The following is a 21,777-nucleotide window of genomic DNA, read 5'->3' on the forward strand; positions in this document are numbered from 1 at the left end:
TTTAAAAGCAACATCTGTAAAATTTGAGAATAGTTTTAGGACTATACTTGGGTATGAAATCTTACAAAAATATTAAGACATGTTCTTCATTATGGCACTGGTACCGCAGAAGATTCACCATCAAAGAAAGCATAAAATGAGAGTGATTTTGAGCAGTGAGCGACAAAATGCAGGGGCGTTAAAGAGCTATAAAAACAAACAATATCTTGGACGTATACTCAGACACAGTGAGTCAGAGATTAGTGTGGTATTTTGTCATTTATTTAATAATCATGTTTACTCAATTCCCTTTATTGTGATGAACAATTTAATAAACATCCTTCAAGTTATAAGAAGACAAGTTTCTTCTTGATTAGGTGATAGCGTTAGACCTGGCAATGGAACATTTTGCAAATAAAGCCACAAAAATCCGTTGAAATTATTCTTGGGAAAAGTATATGGTTTGGGGGCTGGCAGTGTGTAACTTCCTGAAAACATCCAAAATACAAAAACAACAAAAATTGGGTCGATAACTTGTTCCTGATTTGATACTACTATTCTTTTTCACTTAAATTGCTGAACAGATCACAAAGTTCCAAAACCAGTTCTAGCAACTCAGATTTACAGGTTTAAAAGACTGATAGGATTTCCTTACCAAGTCAACCATCAAATAGTTAAATAGCTTATTTAATGTTCAAGTAAAATTCAAACTTTACAGGTACTCACTGTAACGTGACTATTTACATTAATCAGCTGGCAACAGGACTACTACTTAAATTATTGCTCAATAATTACTGCTCATAATTTTTTACTTGATATACACTTGTAAAAACTAATCAAATTTAGTTGTATCTTAAAATTGGTTTTTTCACCTTTCCTCTTTTGAATTCTTACTCTGATCTCTAAAACAGGGGGAAAAAAGCCTTTTAAAAATAGGTTATCTTATTACGGCTAGTCAAAATAACATTAAAAACACTTAATACTTAGAAAGCCTCAAGTCATTACAATTATTTTAAGACTGTAATAATAGCATGTTGTAATTTGAATTCATTTGCACTGAAACAAATTATTGTCCTTCGTTCTACCTCAAAGGACTCATCAACATTGTTCTGCAATATTAATCGAAGCTGGAATCATCTCAGTTCTCAGCATTTGGCTCTATGGGAATAGCTTTTCTTACATCTTCAAGTGCTAAAAGTGCTTGTAAAAAAGGTGGAAGAATGAGAATAACTATAAAGAACACGAATTTGTCATTCCATGAAAGCCAGGGAGAGTTCTCTTTTTCTAGTTTCAAAGGAGCGTGGCTGCCAGGTGAAGCTCAAAGGTCTACTTTTTTTTTTTTTTAATATTTATTTATTTGAGAGCATGAGCAGGGGGAGAGGGTGAGGGAGAAGCAGATTCCCTACTGAGCAGGGAGCCAGATGTGGGGCTAGATCCCAGGACCTGGGATCCTGACCAGAGCCTAAGGCAGGTAGATGCTTAACCAACTGAGCCACCCAGGTGCGCCGGTCAACTTTTTAAAAATTTTTTTTTATTTTTTACTGTGGTTTGGACGGTACTCCCGCTTTCCTTTGTATTCCATTTTAGCCTCCACCTTCCTCTTCCCAGACATCTCACTCTTCCTTCAGGCCCCATTTCTTCAAGGTTTCAGCGTCGTACTCCCTCTAGTAAAAGGAAGACTCAGTTTTTCTCAGTGGCCACCAAGGGTCCTTGCCAACTGTCACGATCGCAGCCCACCGCCCTTCCAGCCCCCAACTGGCAGCCGCAGGAGGAAGTACCTGCCGGCCGGGCGGGGCTGGCCGCCGCCCGCGAACACCTGGGGAGGGGGTGGCGCCCCAACGGCCGCGAAAGGTGTGGGGGAGGGGCGCTTGCTTCCTCCCGCCCGCCCCCAGTCGGTGACTCAACGCCGGGGACCTGCGGACAAAGGTGCGCAGCCTGGGGCAGGGCCCGGGAGGCGGGGCCGCCAAGTCGGCCAGGTCTGCTCCGCCCCGCCGCGCCCGCAGAGTGCGCAGTACTTCGGCGAGCTCGCATCGTCTGCCAGGCAGCACCTCGCCGCCGTCCTTCCGACGCGGACCCGCGCGTCCCAGGCCTCGCGTCCCCGGCCGGCCAGCGGGCTCCCGGCGCCCCGCTCCCTCCGCGTGCCTCGCCCCTTCCCGCGAGCCCCCAGCCCGCCCCGCGCCCCTCTCGACGACGCGCGCGCAGTATGGCGCGCTCCCAGGTCCCCGCGTTCGGGCTCCTGTTCGCGGCTGCCACCGTGGCGGTGGCCGTGGCTCAGAAAGGTAAGGAGCAGAGTTGTGGGCTTGGCCGGGTCGGGGACGTCCCTCGGCATCCGAGACCGAGATGGTGGGCAAGGGGCGGCCGGCCACGCTTTCCCGTCTGGAGCGGACCGCGCGGGGCTGACGCAGCCCAGGCCCTCTGCGCGAGGGAGGCGGCGGGAAGGCTCCCGCTCGCACGGCCGCGAGGGAGCCGTCTCACTTCGCCGCTGTGCACCGCTCTCCAGGATAATGGCCCCGAGCAGGGGCGGGGGGCAGGCAGGGAACAGAGCGGCCAAGTCCGGGGACTTTTCGGCCTCGGAGTGGGCCAGGGGGGCCAGGGGGGCCCTGGGCGGCGCGGGTGCCGCACGCCGTCTGAGCGCGCCCACGTCCTCCGGCCCGGGCGCGCGCTTGGCGGGGTCCTAGTGGGGCGGAAACTTGCAGCCGCCGGCAGGGGAGTCGGTGGCCACCAATCGCTGGCCCGCCCCTCCCCTCGGCACCTGTGGCTGGCCCCGGATGTGAGTCTCGGGCGGGGACAGGTAGCTGCCGGGAGGCCGCCGGGGCCGCTGCGCACCTGCGCGCGGGAGCAAGTCCTCCTGGGCCTTCACGACCTGGCGTGGGAGTGTGGGTGTTTACTCTTTTTTAAGGATCGTGTAGGTAATGCCAAGTTTATTGTAGGGAACCCAGAAATATCGATATCTGTAAAGAGGAAAAACAAACCCACAATCCCAACACTTTAAGAGAATCCCATTATTAATCCCAGTATATATATATTTTTAGACATTGCTGTAAACATTGCCCTAAAGCGAAACAGTTTTGTATCTTGTGTGTGTGTGTTTTTACCCCCACATAACATCCAGAGTTTTCCGTTTCTTTTAGTCTTGGAAACCACGATGTCAGTGGTGACAGAACAATCTCTGGTGTGGAAGGTCGCGCCCTTTTCCACATATTGGACATGTGGTTTGATCACAGTTTCCTTAATTGGAATAAATATCTTGTCTGCCATTTGTTGATTTTTTTGTGAGATGGTGGCCAGAAGTAAAGTGGCAGTTGGCCAGAGCTTTCAGGAAAGGAAACCTTCACCAACAGAGCATGGGCCTAATGCATTACACTTTCAAAATAATGCAGTTTAATCAACTCCTGTTTTTCTAACTCCAGTCCAAGGCTGAGTACTTAATCTTAAATTGCTTTAAAGTGATGATAGTTGCTGTCGGTTCAGAAAAATCTGTACCTAATTGGTCTGTTTTAAATTTCACATCCCATGGGCACGAAAAGGTGCTTTTGAGCTGTGGTACAGTAGAGTGATGAATAAGGCTTTGACTCCTTGAGAGAAAGCCACTATCTCCTTCTGTGATCCCAATAGTGAGGTTAGTGCTGGACGAATTATATAGGTGGTTCATATTAATTATAACTTAAACGGGGAATAACTAAAACCAACTTGAGTTAGGAAGGAGCAATATAAAAAAAAAGATGGTTTGTCACAGTGGTTTTGTTGTTAATGATTGCGTTCTCTTAGGTAGACAAAAGGAATTAGAGGGGCTTGCCAATTTGAAGTTAAAACGAACTTTTGAGATAGTCAAAGGTATAACTTTTTTTTTAAGGTTTTATTTGAGAGGGAGTAAGCGAGAGAGAGAGAGAGAGAGAGAGAGAAGGAAGGGGCAGAGGGAGAGGGAGAAGCAGACTCCCCTAAACTGGGAACCTGATGTGGGACTCCATCCCAGGACTCTGGGATCCCGATCCCAGTCGAAGGCAGTTGCTTAACTGACTGAGCCACCCAGGTGCCCAAAGATAGAACTATTAAATTGGTATTAATATCCAGGATAAGCTGTGTAATATCACTTTGAAAGTTTGGTACTAAGATTTAATTTGTTTAGGAAGGCCACAGACAGAAGTGCCCCCAAGTTCATGTGAAAGTATAATTTTTCCAAGATAAATTGTCCAAGGGTTGACTGTGATACCATTAAACTCAAAAGCAAGCATTTCTTTTTAAGAAAATGGGCTGGGAGGAGGAAAGAAATGTGGGTTGTTCCAGATCCTGGAATCGGAATTGTGGATTTTCAGGAAAGAGTCAGTAGCTAACAAGCAAGGGTTTGTCTAGCCGCACCCAGGGAGCCGTACCTAAGACTGGGGGTATCATCATCGAGGCAAAGCTGAAAATGGTGTTGAGAGGGCTGTATTCTTGGCTTAAAAAAGTCAAATGGGAATGCATGCAAATTAGACTATGTGTCTGTGTGATATAAACAAACTATTTACCATAGTATCAGCCACTCAAATTACAGCTGAAAAATAAAACCAATTACGGCCGAAAAAGACAACATTTTAAGGCTTTGTGGACCTGTAACTTAGGCATTATTGTTAGAGTATCATTTAGTTGAGACACCAGAGTTCATAGTCAGATTCACATTTTAAAATGGGATTTTGTTTTTTACTTCATGTAGCATGTGTCTGTGAAAACTACAAACTGACCACAAACTGCTCCTTGAACACGTATGGTCAGTGCGAGTGTACTTCGCTTGGCGCACAGAATTCCGTCATCTGCTCAAAACGTGAGTAGAATATCCTCATTGCCTTTAACTTTCTTCTTTAACTAATGTGTCTCGAGTCGGGAAGCGTTTTTTGGGCTCAAATTTGAATCACGTTATTTTGTCAAAGTTACCTCATAGCTGAAGCTTCTTGAAATTTAGAAAGTGAACGTGGGAACATGTAAGTCTGCAGTAATCTTTGGCTCTGGGAGTTTGGAGTTAAATTAAATTTTTTTTCCTAAAGCATAAAACTGCAGTTACTTTTCAGTGTGACATTAAGCTTTCTTTTCAGTGGCAACCAAATGTTTGGTGATGAAGGCCGAAATGACCAGCTCAAAGTCTGGGAGAAGAGTGAAACCTGAGGGGGCTTTCCAGAATAATGATGGGCTCTATGATCCCGACTGTGATGAGAAGGGGCTCTTTAAAGCCAAGCAGTGCAATGGCACCGCCACGTGCTGGTGTGTGAACACTGCGGGGGTCCGAAGAACGGATAAAGATGCTGAAATATCCTGCACCGAACGAGTGAGGACCTAGTGAGTTGGGCTGCCCTTATTCCTTGTTGTTCATGCTTTTCAGATTCGTTTAAGTAAATTTATTTTGGAATATATACTATGATTTGGTGATTTAGAATTCAAAAGAGAGGAAAGAGATAGAATGCAAAGCTTCCGTTTTGTCCCCCTCCCCCCGCGGCTACCCAGTTTACCTCCACAGACTGATGTCACTAGTTTGTTATAGAACCTTCCAGAGATATTTTATGAATTCACTAGCAATATGTTTTTCTTATTTAAAATTTTTTCCCTTGTGGTAGCATACTAAACATGGTTTTCCTCTTCTATTTTTACTTAACACTGGTCAGATTTTAAAGTTGGATTAGTGTTAAATGTATATGAAAAATTTAAGTTGTTAATATATTTGCTCATTTATTGTGTTTTAAAATGAGGTATGGGGGCACCTGGGTGGCTCAGTGGTTGAGCGTCTGCCTTTGGCTCAGGGCGTGATCCCGGCGTTCTGGGATCGAGCCCCACATCAGGCTCCTCCGCTGGGAGCCTGCTTCTTCCTCTCCCACTCCCCCTGCTGGTGTTCCCTCTCTCGCTGGCTGTCTCTATCTGTCAAATAAATAAGTAAAATCTTAAAAAAAAATAAAATAAAATGAGGTATGGTTACTCCTGAAACCAGTATTGCACTGTATGTTAACTAACTAGAATTTAAATAAAAGTTAAAGTAATAAAATAAAACCGAGGTATGGTTGCCTCAGATTTATATAGTAAAAAGGAACAGAAACACACTCAAGCTAGCTTAAGCAAAAGAGGTTTTATTAAAAGTGACTAGAGCTGGAAAGTTATCCAGACCAAGGCAGGCACTCTCTCCTTTGGTCTTCCGGGGCTTCGCGGTCACTTTTCTCTGCTGCTCTCAGTGCCTTTTTGTCTCTTCCCTTGAGTGTAGCCCAGCACGACCAGCTAAGCCTTGGTTTTGCATGGCCTTGAGTATGGGGGCCCAAAGCCAGAGGTTGACCTGTTCGAAAGGTTGACCTGGATGAGTGCTCTATGAGCAATGTGTGGGGGCCGAGGAAGATTGGAAGTGCGAATCTATTGCATAAATCCTTTTCTGTTGATTGTACTGTAGTTCCACTTGGGAATTTTGCTATTGGCTTATTAGGAAAATACTACAAAAGGCTGAGTTGTTATAGTTAATCATTAAATACTGTCTTTTTACTTTACAGCTGGATCATCATTGAACTAAAGCACAAAACAAGAGAAACACCTTATGATATGGAAAGTTTGAAAACGTACGTACTGTTAAGGGCATTATATTTGCACAGTTGGTACTCAGGTCTTCATTCTAATTCATTAGAAAAACTAAAACACGTCTTAATGCTGCTTTATATTTATGAAAAAATGAGATACTATAATGTTTTAACCTTATTTTGAAATAGAGTTGCAAGAATAGTACAGATTTCCTGTAGTTCTCTTCCACCAATGAACATTTTGCCCCATTTCCTATGTGTCTTGGGTATACTTTCTATATCTACCTCAACAAGTGTAGGTATTTTCCCCAGAACTATTGGAGAGCAAGTTGTAGACATCGTGCCCCTCTACCCCTAAATACTAGTGTACCTTTTCCTAGGAATAAAAGGCACTCTTGTTTTGTTTTGTTTTCCATTCTCTTTCTTGTAATCTCTGTGCCCAGCGTGGGACTTGAACTCACGACCCCAAGATAAGAGCCCTGTGCTCTGCCAGCTGAGCCAGCCAGGCTCCCCAAAAGGCACTCTGTTATATAACTACTTTACAGTTACCAAATTCAGGAAATTTAATGTTACACCATATTGTGCCAGTTTTCCCAATGTTGATCTTTATGGTTATTTTTTTTTCCCTTTTCACCCAGAACCCAATCTGAGATCATGTATTGCATCTGGTTGTGATGTTTTCGTCTCTCTTAATATGGAACACTGTCTTGGCCTTTCTTGGTTCTTCATGATAGTATTTTTGGAGAGTATAGGCAAATTATTTCACAGAATGTCCCTCAGATTTGAATTTACCTGATGTTTTCTCATAATTGAATCCAAGTTAAGCATTTTTGACAGAAAAACTACATAAGTGATCGTATGTCCTTCTCAGTACCTCCCATCAGGAAGCGTATGATGTCTTGTCCTTTTGTTAGTGATGTTAACTGTGGCTAAGGGGATACCTATCAGGTTTGTAATGGAGAGTTACTGGTTACCTCTTGGTAATAATTTCTTTTAATTTCTTTAATTTTTAAAAAAGATTTTATTTATTTGAGAAAGAGAAAGAGTCCACAAGCAGGGGGAGGGAGAAGCAGACTCCCCGCTGAGCGGGAAGCCCCACACAGGGGTCAATCCCAGGACCCTGGGAGCGTGACCTGAGCTGAAGGCAGACGTTTGACCGACTGAGCCACCCAGGGTGCCTCAACTTTTTGTAATTAATAAATATAATCTGTGGGCAGATACTGGGATCCCGTATGAATATCCTGTTTCTAATCAAACTAGAACTCAACAGTTTTAGCATCAATGGATGGATGATTCTAGCCTGAATCAGTTATGATAGTTGCAAAGTGGCATAACATTTTTAAAACAAGTTTGATTAATGACAGTTCTAGAGCTTGAACTACCCGCTTAGTTAAAAAGTAGTGCTCTTTAAAAACAATAGTGCTTCTTAATGTTGTGTAGTACACTTTTTTAAGAACACAGATCTTTATTTACAGTGCGCTGAAGGATGCAATCACAACTCGTTATCAGCTGGATCCTAAATACATCACAAATATTCTGGTAAGATTTTTGTTTTTAGTAAATGAGCTTTAGCAGAAAGTTAGTGGGATAGAATGGTTTTGGGTATGACTTTCAGTAGTGGTTAAATTGCATTTGAATAACAGTTTAAACCCTGGACGCTTAATAATTCAAATTTCCTGTTTTCCTTCCATAGCCTTTGAAAACCTCAGTTTTACCCTTAAGTAAAGTGTTGTATCTCTGGTTGAAAAATACTTGAAGAATGTGATGGAACTTTTTCAAGGCAGAAAATTTGTTTTTTTTTTTTCCCCCAAGATTTTATTTATTTGACAGCCAGCGAGAGAGGGAACACAAGTAGGGGGAGTGGGAGAGGAAGAAGCAGGCTCTCAGCGGAGCAGGTAGCTCGATTTGGGGCTCGATCCCAAGACCCTGGGATCACGCCCTGGGGTGAAGGCAGACACTTAATGACTGAGCCACTCAGGCGCCCCCAAAATTTATGTCATTTTTAAGGACAGGAGGGACTATGCTTTTTTGTTCCTTAAAAGCAGAACATAGTAAATGCATACTGCATTTTGGATTGCATTTCTTTAGCATTTTATTTTTATTTTTTTTATTTTTTTAAAGATTTTATTTGTTTATTTGAAAGAGCGCGAGAGGAGTGCAGCGAGCACGGAGGGAGAAGCAGGCTTCCCACTGAGCAGGGAACCCAAAGTGGGGCTCGACCCCAGGACCCTGGGATCATGACCTGAGCTGAAGGCAGGCGCTTACCTGACTGAGCCACCCAGACACCCTCAAATAAGATACTTTAATATCTTGTTTTACATTTTTTTTCAAGGGAAGAAAATACTCTTGAAAAGAAAATAGATTTTAAAACCTCCCAAGGATTTGTAAATTACAGTTACCTACTAATGGAAAGGAACACTGACAAATGTAGGTTACAGAAAATCAAAAACTGAATATTCCGATTTTCGAACCATGATATTTTTACATGATTTTGGCTATATTGATATTAATTTGTATTTTTTATTTTCTCCCAGTATGAAAATGATCTTATCACTATTGATCTGATGCAAAATTCATCTCAGAAAACTCAGAATGATGTGGACATAGCTGACGTGGCTTACTATTTTGAAAAAGATGTGAGTATAATCTTCGTTTTATTCCTGTGTTTAGAAATGTTTCTGTCATGCCTCAAAGGATTTAAGATCTTTCATCATCTTTTTCTCCACTCACACGTCATCCACACCTCTGTCTCTCAAGTGGTTCTTGCGCTGCGGTTAACTTTGTCCTCACCCCTCCATATTTCTCACATACTTTTCTGACCTGTTTGTTGTATGTTTATGCCTTTTTTCAAATTCTTTTACCTAGAATATTTTCTCTCGTAATTCTTACGTAGTGCATCCTTGATAGTTTGTGTGTAGAGCCTTCTCCGTTTTAATGTCCATGAACAAGAAGTTATGTAAGAAGTGCTGTGTAACTAGTATGATTTCAAATTCGTTTCTGCTTTAATGTATTACCATTAAAAAAAAATAAACTTTAATATATTCTAGTGAGCCATTTTCTGATGAGAACTGGGATTTGCTTCAAAATAAACTGGCCTGGGGGGTGGGGAATGGGAAGGGAGGAAGGATGAAACCACAAAGATCTTGGTAACGGTTTTTTCAGTGTATAATTGACAAGTAATTCTATGTGGCCGTGGTGGGTTGTTTTGTTTTGTTTTGTTTTTGTTTTTTTGTTAAGATTTTATTTATTTGTCACAGCACAAGCAGGGGGAGAGGCAGGCTCCCCGCTGAGCAAGGACCGTGATGGGGGGACTCCATCCCAGGACTCTGGGATCACGACCTGAGCCACCCAGGCATCCCTGTGGTGGGTTTCATTAAATATTTTAAATTGCTTTTCTCCTTTTCAATACAGGTTAAAGACGAATCCTTGTTCCATTCCAATAGAATGGACCTCAGAGTAAATGGGGAACAATTGGATCTGGATCCCGGTCGAACTGCAATTTACTATGTTGATGAAAAACCACCTGAGTTTTCAATGCAGGGTCTGCAAGCCGGTATTATTGCTGTCATTGTGGTTGTGACCCTAGCAGTTATTGCTGGAATCGTTGTGCTGGTGAGTATAGAACAAGTCAACTTTCCCTTAAGGGCATATTCTTTCAAGAAAAGGAGACAGCATGAGACAGCTACATCCATGTTCTGGAACATATTAATGAAACAAAAGCTTCATTTTTTATAATTCTGTATAGTGAACGAATCTTTTGCATCTGGTCCTTTTTTTTTTTTTAATAAAATAATCACTTTCTGAAGCAAGAAAGCATACTAATCTGAGAAAAGCTCATAGCCGAGCCCCCACAGGTCAGTTACATGGCCATCAGGCAACAAATGTCCTTCAGTTCTCTCACTACCAACAGTCCTGCCAGGGCCAGTGCAAAACCCTTGAACTCCCAAACTGTTCAGAGAACCGCAACAACAGAACCCAATTAACGTTAGCATGGAAAGGATTGAAAGTGGTAAATCGGAAGAGCAATTCTAAACAAAAGATTCGCAGATTGACTTTAGCAGTGCTCCAGCAGAAGGTACCACCTGAGCAGACAGGGTTTATTCTAGAAACGTAAGGATGTTCCAGCATTAGGAAATCTTAACAACGTAGCCGAATTCGGAAATAGGTTTGAGGGTATGTGGGAACTTAGATTTTCGGTTCAATGGAATTATACTTCGCTCTCCATCTGGAAGAAAAACAATGTCGAACTCCTATTTCACTGCGCCGCGGTGGGCCGTATTGCCCACCTGTGTGAATGGCACTTTATGGAGCAGCGCGCCTATGTTCAAGCCCCAATTCCAGATGGATTATAGTTAAAAATGTTAAAAAATTAGAACAAGTCTCAATTAATTTTGGAAATGTTTGTACAACCTTGTGGTAAAGGGAGCCAAGTAAGGCAAGAAATCTGGAATCCATGAATAAAAAGATACATATTTGACGGAATTGAAATTAAACATTTTGTATGGCAAAGATACTGGAAAGTGAAAAATGTCAGTGATCAGCTGGGGGAAAATCTCCATGATGCACAAAACAAAAAAGGTGGTTATGCATAACATACAATGAGTTCTTACAAATTGATGAGAAAATTAAAGAATAACAAAAGGCATGGGTAGATGATTTACAGGAGAAATCCAGTTGGGAAATACACGCATGAGAGAGTCACCGAAATCTACTTGTGCTTTAGAAACAAGCACAGATACCTCGGAAGCATGGTCAAGGTTATGTATTGTGGTGTTGCTAGTAAGGATGAATCTGGAAACAGCTTTTGTGTACATCTGTGGGAGAACGGATGAGTAGGTGGTGGAGTATTCATGGTATGGAGTCAAGTTATTAAAAGAATGAGTATAATCTATAGCTTTTGATCTGGAAAGGCTCCTATGATGTTGATACAGGCTGTGCAAAGAGAGAAATGATATTGTATGATCCCATTTTTTTAGACTGCCCCCCCTTCCCCAAACTCATGCACATTGGTCTTTGTGTATATTTCTGTGAGGATGGAACAAAATCTGGAAGAATGCATACCAGGCTGTTAGATTTTATTAAAGATTATTCATGGTTTTCTCAGTGCAGTTTTTGGTTTGTTTCACTGGTTGTGGCTTTTTTGTTTTTGTTCCAAAAGATTTTGATTCAGGGGGGAAGGAGGTCTTGAAAGTTTTTTTTAATTTTCTTTTTTCTTGAAATAGAATATACAGAGTTATATTAGTTGCAGGTGTACAACATAATGATTCATTAATTCTATACATTACTCAGTGCACCTCATGATAAGTACAGGCTTTTTTTTTTTTTCTTTTTAGTTTAGTAGGGAAATTTTAATTTAAGAAATAATGTCTGTGGATAGATTTTTAAGTTAAATTTGTTCAGATAGGAATTACGTCCATTAAAAGCATTTATGTGTCAATTTAGATCAACTTTTTCTTTGCATAGCAGTCCTAAAATAGTAATCATTTTTCTTCCATTCAGGTTATTTCCAGAAAGAATAGATTGGCAAAGTATGAGAAGGCCGAGGTAAGTGGATTACTTTATAAAAAGCCCCTTTTAAAAAAATCCTACTCCTGATAATCACTGTAACTTCCTAGACCCCGATAGGACTCAGTTATACTGGAGCCCCTTTATAGTATGGTCCTTAGGGTCCTAGGGACTGTCTTTCAATGCTCCCTTACTTACATTCCCTTATTTTGTTGTTGTTTTAAGATTTTATTTATTGAGAGAGCCAAGCACAAGTGGGGGGGGGCGCAGAGGGGCAAGCAGACTCCCTGCTGAGGGGAGAGAGGATGCGGGACTGGATCCCAGGACCCTGAGATCATGACCTGAGCCAAAGGCAGACGCTTAACCAGCTGAGCCACCCAGGCGCCCCTTACTTACGTTCTCTTGCATGAGTTCTACAGCAGACCAGCTGATACTGAGTTCTGCCTCGAAGAGTAGTGGGATAGGAAGCCTACAATTTTTGTTCGATGAAGCATCAACTTTCAGTGGAATCTTTTAGAGGCGAACTCCATGGATTGTTAGAGACACTCCATGTACTGTCTCTATGCCAGTGAAATAATCATTAAAAAAGACCTTGGTTTACGTCCTCCTGAAACCGTTGGTGCTAGTCACGTACTTCAGTGTGGAGACCAACTGTCAGATGGTTAGTGTGGCAGTCACTGGGAACTGGGTGTGAAACGCACTTGTTCCTGAGCCCTGTCAACAACATTTTCAGTATACCCACCAATTCGACCTATTTATGCATTTATTTGTAATTGTAAATGTACTTTTTACTAATATTTTACCGAGAAACACAGAAATGTAAAAGAATATTTAAAACAGTCTAGTTGTAACATTTTCCCCCATACCATAGTCGATCATCTGGCTTAATTGGTTTGGTGACCACAGGTTTTGGGACAGACTCCCGAGCTGAATCATTAACAGAAAGGTGGGATGACAGTGTCCCGCAGCAGTTAAGAGCAATATAACGCGGGTTTGACCACTTGTTAGCTGGGTAGGCAGTTACTTTAAGCCTCCATGTTTCCTTGTCTGTAAACGGGGATAATACTACAGAGCCGTTGTAAGGATTAAACAAAGTAGTCTGCATAAAGTATTGGTCCCGTGTATGCCACATAGTAGAATGTTTGCCAGCAGTAGTAGTTTCCATCACCTTGTCTCCGTTCTGCCTGTAACTAATTGTGTGATCTGGGACAAGTCACTTAATTCTGAACTTCAGTTTCCTCATCTGTAAAATTAAAAGATTGATAATAGAAAATAGATTGATTCTTACTGGATGTAAAAATAGCATACATTTAATAAAGCCCTTATCCATTCTTACGGATCTGGCTCACCCGCTACTTGCCCCATCACTTTGGCCATCTTAACCTCCAAATAGCAGTTTGGGCCATGCATTCAGTATGTGCTTCCTTGTAGTACTCCCCCCCCCCCCCCATAAGGCTCATAAATGTGGGAGAGAATTATCTTGATTTCCTTAAAAAAAAAAAAAAAAAAAAACCTATTTTCAGGATGAACAAAAGGTTGGGCAATTATTTAAAATTTTTTTTCTCATTTTCTTCTATTTCAGATAAAGGAGATGGGTGAGATGCATAGGGAACTCAATGCTTAATGACCATAATTTGAAGAGTAACTACAAGAAGGGAAATTAGCAGATTACAAGTGTATGAGCATGAGACAAAGAGATCCTTGAGGACTACTCTTTTGTTAGTTGACATCTTCTGTTTGTAATAGTGAAACCTGTACTCTGTAAGCAGCTTCAAATTGACTTTACCAATCTTAAAATCTGACCAGAGAGTCCTGTCTTTGTAGATCTGATATGAAATCCAGAGCTTGGACTGCATAGGTAAAGTTGTTCATGCCTGACATTGAGGTGTGTACTTAGATATTCTTCAGTGGAGTTTGAATGACTACTGTCTCATCCATTTGTGATTGAAAGCTGCCTTTCTATTGACTTCGAGTCTTGTACATATAAACTTTTTTTTTTACAAACTGAAATAAAATATTTTAAAACTGAAATTCCTAACTTTACTTGAATCATTGAATCAAATTTCTTAGTATACACATAAGATAACAGATTGAGAAATGCTCCGAATGCTAGCCACAAATTAGGGTTTTGTATGATTACTTATAATCATGTGTATTTGATACAAAATGTATAACCTATAATAATGTAACTTCTAACAGGAAAATCAAACAGTTGTATTCTGAGTGAATCTAAATTTTAAACAAATCAGCACTTTGGCAAACATGCATTGGGGCAGAATTGATGGAGAGTGTTGTAAATCATGAATGCTATGCTTGGTTGAAATAAAGCACCAGTCATTTGACATCTTACGTAATGAGTAATTATAGTACAAACACATTTTATATGAAGTTAAAGCATCCTGAAGTATTTTGCTTTCAATGGGAAATTTTTTAAAACACTATGAAAAGAACATTAAAGAAAATATGAAAGCTGGACTGAACAAAGATTTTCATCCCTCTGTAGTAGGCGGAATTCTAGGATGGCCCTCAAGATTTCTGACCTCTGATGTATATGCCCAGCCCACCCCCCAAAGTGTGGGTAGGGCCCGTGAATATGATGAACTGCCACTCTCAAGATTAAGTTACATTTCATGGCAAAGGCCAGGAGATTTTATTTATTTATTTATTTATTTATTTATTTATTTATTTATTTATTTATTAAAGATTTTATTTATTTATTTGACAGAGATAGAGACAGCCAGCGAGAGAGGGAACACAAGCAGGGGGAGTGGGAGAGGAAGAAGCAGGCTCATAGCGGAGGAGCCTGATATGGGGCTCGATCCCACAACGCCGGGATCACGCCCTGAGCCGAAGGCAGACGCTTTAACCGCTGTGCCACCCAGGCGCCCCAGGCCAGGAGATTTTAGATGTAGATGTGATTAAGATCCCTAATAACTTGACTGAATTAAAAGGGAGATTACAAAAGAGTGCCCCAAGGTAGGAGACAAGTAGAAACTGTAGTTGTGTTCCCCCGGTAGCCTTAAACTGCCATGTTGCGGAGAGGGTCACCTATCAGGAAACAGCAGGCTGAGGAGAGAACCTCAGTCCCACAACCTCGACAACTGAATTCTGCCAGGAACGAGTGAGCTTGGAAGAGGACCTCCGCTCCAGGTGAGATCACAGCCCTGGTCAACATCACCGCAGTCTTGAGACCCTGAGAAAAGAATCCACTTATGTGATGCCTAGACTCCTGACCCATGGAAACCGAGTAATAAAGGTTTATAGTCTTCAGTTGCTACGTTTGTGGTGATTTGCTTTGTAGCAATAGAAATGGATACAGCTAGCAGAAAGTAAGGAGAACATTAAAATGCAAATAGTGGATAGTGAGCAGTCATTACCCCCAGGGCTAAGAGAGCTCCCAAAGAAGAGCTCTACTTGCCCCTAAGCCCCACTCCCTGGGCCGAGATCCAGACCTTGTGGGAGGGCAGGGCAGCTCTCTGAAGAGCAGGGAAGTTGCTGTGAGGCTGCGCTGGAGGGACGTACTGAAAACTGCCCTCTAGGACAGGAGTCCTCAAACTCCGGCCTGCAGCCTGGCCCACCATCTGTTTTTACATAGTCTGGGAGGTAAGAATGGCTTTTGCATTTTAAATATTTGAAAAGAATGTTCCCTGGTATGTGAAAGTTACATGAAATAAAAATGTCAGTGTCTGTTAATAAGGTTCTGTTGGAGCACAGCTACATTCGTGTATTGTGTGTGGCTGTTCTCTATAGCAAAAGAGTTGAGCCGTGTCAGACCCAATGGCTGGCACAACCTAAAATACTCATTCTGGTCCTTTAAGGAAAAAGTTTGTTGACCCCTGCTCTAGGGTGCTGGGGAAAATCTATTCATAAGAAGGTGTCCTACCAGAAAGCAAAGGCCCTCCATAAAGCTGCCTTTTGTAATTTGGGTGCGGGAGCAGGTAGCTGCTGGCTGCTGTCCCCTGCAGGAGCAGCCCTGTGCTGCAGAAGCCCCGGGTGCTGTGCCCTGGGGAAATACCAGGTGTTGCAAGGGGAGCTAACCACCCTTTTCTCTTGCGCCGTCTGTCCTGCGCCCTCTACTGACAAAGCTTCAGGTACGTTTTTGCCGCGCAGGCGAAAAGAGTGAATTTACAGTGAAGAGGCAATAAATCGATAATGACACGTTCTTCAACTCCATGCCCTCAAGTTTCTGTCCTATCTCTTCCGAATCCACGCTTCTAAAGACAACACTGACCTACTAATTGCCAATGGCCCCTTTCCCCCAGTGCGTAATCATGTGATCTCTCCATAGCTTATCACCACGATGACTCTCCCATTTCCTACCCTAGTATGTTGTTAACAGATTTTCTTCTTTGGCATAACTGCCATTAGTCTGCCCTGGTTGTTTTCCTCTTCCACGGACTCTGAAATACTGATGTTCTCAGGATTTTCTACTCCTATGCATATAGTAGTATTAACAACTGTGCCTTTTCTTCTGTTAATCTGCCTCTGTCAATTTAATTCACAGACTCCCAAAACTGAACCTAAGAGGGTAAAGTTTGTCCTCCACATATACAACACTTCTGATAGATACAACATAATTTCACAACTCTTTTCCATCATCCTAAAACATGCCTCCAAACTCCTCTAAAAATTCCCACTGGGAGGCGCCTGGGTGGCACAGCGGTTAAGCGTCTGCCTTCAGCTCAGGGCGTGATCCCGGCGTTCTGGGATCGAGCCCCACATCAGGCTCCTCTGCTGGGAGCCTGCTTCTTCCTCTCCCACTCCCCCTGCTTGTGTTCCCTCTCTCGCTGGCTGTCTGTCTCCATCTCTGTCGAATAAATAAAATCTTCAACAACAACAAAAAATTCCCACTGACCTCCCTAACAGGCTACCATTCCTTTTTCCCTCCTTTCTTACCAAACTTTAAATTTTTTGAAATTTTATTTTAATTCCAATATAGTTCCTTTACAGTGTTATATTAGTTTCAGGTGTACTATAATTCTGTACATTACTCTGCTCATCACAATAAATGTACTCTTTATGTAATCTGCACACCAAACATGGGGCTCAAACTCACAACTCTGAGATCCAGAGCCTCACGCTCTTCTGACTGAGCCAGCCAGATACCCCATTTCTTGTGTTTTTTATTTTAGCCATTCTGTGTGAGGTGATATCTGACTGTTTTGATTTGCATTTCTCTGATGATGAGTGATGCTGAGTATCATTTCCTATGTCTGTTGGCCATCTGTATGTCTTCAAAAAAATAAATGTCTGGGGCGCCTGGGTGGCACAGCGGTTAAGCGTCTGCCTTCAGCTCAGGGCGTGATTCCGGCGTTATGGGATCGAGCCCCACATCAGGCTCCTCCGCTATGAGCCTGCTTCTTCCTCTCCCGCTCCCCCTGCTTGTGTTCCCTCTCTCGCTGGCTGTCTCTATCTCTGTCAAATAAATAAATAAAATCTTAAAAAAACAAAAAAAAAACAAAAAAAAAAACAAAAAAATAAATGTCTGTTCATGTCTTCTGCCCATTTTTAAATTGGATTGTTTGGTTTTTCTGGTGTTGAGTTATGTTTTGGATAATAACCCTTTATCAGGGGGGCGCCTGGGTGGCTCAGTCGTTAAACATCTGCCTTCGGCTCAGGGCATGATCCCGGTGTTCTGGGATCGAGCCCCACATCGGGCTCCTCTGCTGGGAGCCTGCTTCTTCCTCTCCCCCTGCTTGTGTTCCCTCTCTCGCTGGTTGTCTCTCTCTCTCTGTCAAAACAAAAACAAAACAAAAAAACCCCACAAACCCTTTATCGGATGTCATTTGCAAATATCTTCTCTTATTTGGGAGGCTGTCTTTAGTTTTGTTGATAGTTTCCTTTGCTGCACGGAAGCTTTTTATTTTGAGTTATAGTCCCAAAGTTTATTTTTGCTTTTGTTTACCTTGCCTTACCACTCCCCCTGCTTGTGTTCTCTTTCTGACAAATAAATAAATAAAATTTTTAAAGAAAAAGATTTTATTTATTATTTGAGAGGGAGTGTGAGCACAAGAAAGAACATAATCAGGGAGTGGCAGAGGCAGAGGGAGAAGTAGACTCCCTATTGAACAGGGAGCCCGATGTGGGGCTCAATCCCAGGACCCCAGTCATGACCTGAGCCGAAGGCAGACGCTTAACTGACTGAGACACCCAGGCGCCCCTCGAGTGGATTTTTTTCAATCTTTTTCATCTTTAAAGACCAGAGAAAAATCCACTGTCCTCACCTAAACTAACCCAAACCCCTTCCCCTCAGGTCTTCTACTTCTCATCCTGTAAGCCACTTCCCTTTTTTTTTTTTTTCTAAGTACTCTCTACACGCAGCTTGAACTCATGACCCCAAGATCAAGAGTCCCAGGCTCTACTTACTGAGCCAGACAGGACCCCCTCTGTCTTACTTAAATTGCCTTTAGAAACTTATGGTTGACATTCCACTACCTTGAATTATCCTCTCATGTGTGTCTAGGTCCTAACGCTCTAGATAGATCAGGACAAATTTGGGCATTTTCTTTGTTTTTAGAATTAAGAGACTCAATTGATAAATAATTCAATGAATAAGAGCTAGACATAGTCTGGGTGAGGGGAAATGTGATCATCAACAGTATAAAAGCTGTTTACAAAAGATTACAAAATATATTTTTTAAAGATTTTGTCTATTTTATATATAGAGAGAATGAGAGAGCATTCAGGGGTGGGGGTGGGGAGGGGCAGAGGGAGAGAAGGTGAAAATCCTGAGCAGACTCTGCAGTGAGCGCGGAACCCGACTCTGGGCTTGATCCCATGACTCTGAGAATATGACCCAAGAGGAAATCAAGAGTCAGACACTTAACTGACTGAGCTACCCAGGTGCTCCAAGATCACAAAATATTTTTCAATTACCTCCTTTAATCCTCACATGAACTCTGGAGGTAGATAATTATTACCACGCTGCCTCCCTCTGAACTATTTAGAACGTGAACTAGGAAAGGGGAGAGATGAGATGACACTCAAAGCCAAGTTATCATATAGAAGCAGTTATTGTGATCCACGGCTCATTCATTCACAAACACTGCCTGCACACCCAGTAGGTGTCAGGCCTTATGGCATACGTGGTGTGGGACACAAAGGCAGAAGGAAATGTAGATAAAATTAAATGTCCTTATAACCTGCAGCCCATTGACAAATAGTTGAGATAGACAGATTATAACATTTCTCCAAGATCCTGAGTCTTCTTTAGCATACGAAAATTCGTTTGGAACTTCCCTTACCTTTACTCCCTTTCAGCCCCAGGGTATATAATCAGTTGCCCCTCACAATCCCGGAGCAGCAGTGGCAGCAGCTCTTTTTGCCCAGCGGTCCTGTCCCCTTGTTTTAATAAAACCACCTTTTTGCACCAAAGACGTCTCCAGAATTCTTTCTTGGCCGTCAGCTCCGGACCCCACCAACACATACACTTTCAAAAAAAGTACATCACACAGAGGGTTAAGCATACAGAATCTGGAGCAAGACAGAATTCTGGCTCTGTCACTTACTACCAACTTTGCAATCTTGGGCAAGTTACTTCACAGTTCCAAGTTTCCACTTCTTCGTCGTAGTATAAGAATAACAGTAGTACCTAATACCTAGAGTTTCGAAGATTTAAACAGCAAACACATGTAAAAATTAGGAAAATACCTGACAGTCAATGAATGCTGATGAACAGTAGCCATTATCATTAACTATAAGCATAAACACCCATTGGTGTTGTCTCCAAGTGCTTAGTCAAAGAGGTGAACAGGTATTTCTAAAACAATGCAGCGAATACTGTTATAATATGAATATGAATAAGGAGGTACTCCAGAAGATAATGCAACTAATTACACCTGTGGAAACTGGGCAGGTTTGACCGAGGGGACAGTTGGGCCTGAAGACAGAATGATGGCTAGCAGTTTGCTACACAAAGAGCAGGAAGGGGCCATTCCAGAAGAGGGACAAGTTTGTGTTGGAGCACAAATATCTAAAGGGAAGGGGAATTTATTTTAATTATAATTATTATTTTTCAGTAAGCTTTCAGCCCAGCGTGGGGCTTGAACTCAGGACCCCGAGATTAATAGTCTCATGCTCTATGGACTGAGCCAGCCAGGGCCGGGGAAGGGGAATTTACTGGCCAGACCCCAGACCTGCAGTGAGAGGCGAGGAGCACTCCAGGCTGCGGAAAATGTAGGTCTGTTGGAAAGTAGTCTGCAGTCTGATGATCCAACTTCCTCTGCTTCCCAATGTATTTGAGTTTTAACTTGCTGGCCCGTGGTTTCAGAACTGTGCTGATTGTCAGGACTACCCAGGGAGGTTTAAAAAAAAAAATCCCAACACCCCACCTTCAGAATTTCCAAGCTTTTATATGTGGGTGGGGCCCAGGAATACCTTTGAAAAGCCCCCCCCCCCCGGGGTAATTCTGCAGCTGAGTCAGGGTTGGGGCTGCTTCCATGGGTTAAGGGTGAGCCAGGGTTAAGGGTGAGCCACACAGGAGCGTGCAATACCATTCCTAAGGCAGGTAACTGCAGGACACATCCTGACCTGCAGGTCTTTGCTCATTAAAAAAAAAACAAAAAAAAAAAAAACCACCCTATCTTTTTTTTTCACCTTAACAGTTATCTTCTAACAGTTTACTTACTATAAATTTATTTACTGTATCATCTGAATTCATTCATTAGAATGTAAACTGAACATTACTAGCGATCCTCAGATTCTAGAAGGGCCTGGCACATAGAAGGCCACATAAATGCGGTTTTGAATGAATGAATGAATCAAAGATTGGAGGAAACGAGAATGTGGCTAGTACAGAGCGGTAAGGAGGTTATGGAAAAACCTATTATCTTGATGTTGGCAATTTGCTTAAAAAGGAAAAGGAAGACTGTTAGGGAGAGAGGGGTGCAGTTTTATTTTCTTAGTTCCAGTTTTAACGTACAGTGTTACGTTACTTATAGGTGTACAATGTAGTGATTCAACGATTCTATACATTAGTCAGTGGTCAGAGAAGAGGTGAGGTTTTTAAAACACGTAGTAGGATGGGGAGAAAGGCTAGTTTTTCTTTGTTCTCGAGTTTCTTTCCGATTTCCCTCTCATGCTTCCGGGTACATAATAAACTCAAAACCGCCAGAACGACCCACCTGGCCGCCTTCCCTAATTATCCATCCACCCGGACTCCACGCGGGAGCAGCAGAGAAAAACACCTGGATCCGAAATCTTTTAAGGACGGCCGTCTGCCAGGGTCGGCGCGCGACCTAGGTTTACGCATGCGCAGTAGGCAGAGCTACCAACGTGCGCGGGAAGCTGGGCCGCGTCCGCTTATGATTGGCTGCCGTGGCGGACTCCCACCCACCGAAACGCAGCGGTGGGTGCTGATTGGGTGTCTCAGCAAAGGCCGGACGCCGCACGGGAGGGAGGGAAGGGAGGCGGGAAACAGCTTAGGGGGTGCGGGGTCGCTCAGTTTCTTCTGGCAGGCGGTGGAGAGGTTCCGAAATGGCGGTGCAGCCGAAGGATACGCTGCAGCTGGAGAGCGCGGCCGAGGTCGGCTTCGTGCGCTTCTTCCAGGCCATGCCGGAGAAGCCGACCACTACGGTGCGCCTCTTCGACCGGGGCGACTTCTACACGGCGCACCACGAGGACGCGCTGCTGGCTGCCCGAGAAGTGTTCAAGACGCAGGGGGTAGTCAAGTACATAGGGCCGGCAGGTGAGGGCGGGGACGGCGCGGGCTCTCCTCAAGCCGTGGGCGGCGAGCGGGCTCTTGGGCGAGGAGTCACGGGGGCGGGGACGTCGGTGC

General features: G+C 43.1%; 2 protein-coding genes across 6 annotated transcripts in view; both read left to right on the forward strand.

Moving 5' to 3' along the window:
• Nucleotides 1–1,971: 1,971 nt before the first annotated feature.
• On the forward strand, nucleotides 1,972–14,033 carry EPCAM (epithelial cell adhesion molecule). Its single transcript, XM_045787938.2, has 9 exons — nucleotides 1,972–2,258; nucleotides 4,670–4,777; nucleotides 5,046–5,286; nucleotides 6,474–6,539; nucleotides 7,973–8,036; nucleotides 9,032–9,133; nucleotides 9,909–10,109; nucleotides 11,997–12,041; nucleotides 13,585–14,033. The coding sequence occupies exons 1-9, from the start codon at nucleotides 2,183–2,185 to the stop codon at nucleotides 13,624–13,626; spliced, it is 945 nt and encodes a 314-aa protein (XP_045643894.1). The 5' UTR covers nucleotides 1,972–2,182; the 3' UTR covers nucleotides 13,627–14,033.
• A 7,382-nt stretch (nucleotides 14,034–21,415) lies between these two features.
• Nucleotides 21,416–21,777, forward strand: part of MSH2 (mutS homolog 2) — a 93,434-nt gene continuing 93,072 nt past the window's right edge. For all 5 annotated transcript variants that reach the window (XR_006777819.2, XR_006777821.2, XM_045787939.2 and 2 more), the window contains exon 1: nucleotides 21,416–21,687. Coding sequence is in view for 3 of the 5 variants with exons in the window: in XM_045787939.2 (XP_045643895.1) it covers nucleotides 21,477–21,687 (211 nt within the window). In the remaining 2 variants the exon portion in view is untranslated. The remainder of the gene's footprint in view (nucleotides 21,688–21,777) is intronic.

The sequence above is a fragment of the Ursus americanus genome, chromosome 7, assembly GCF_024610735.1.
Source record: "Ursus americanus isolate L20-20 chromosome 7, mUrsAme1.1.p, whole genome shotgun sequence".
Lineage (NCBI taxonomy): Eukaryota > Metazoa > Chordata > Mammalia > Carnivora > Ursidae > Ursus > Ursus americanus.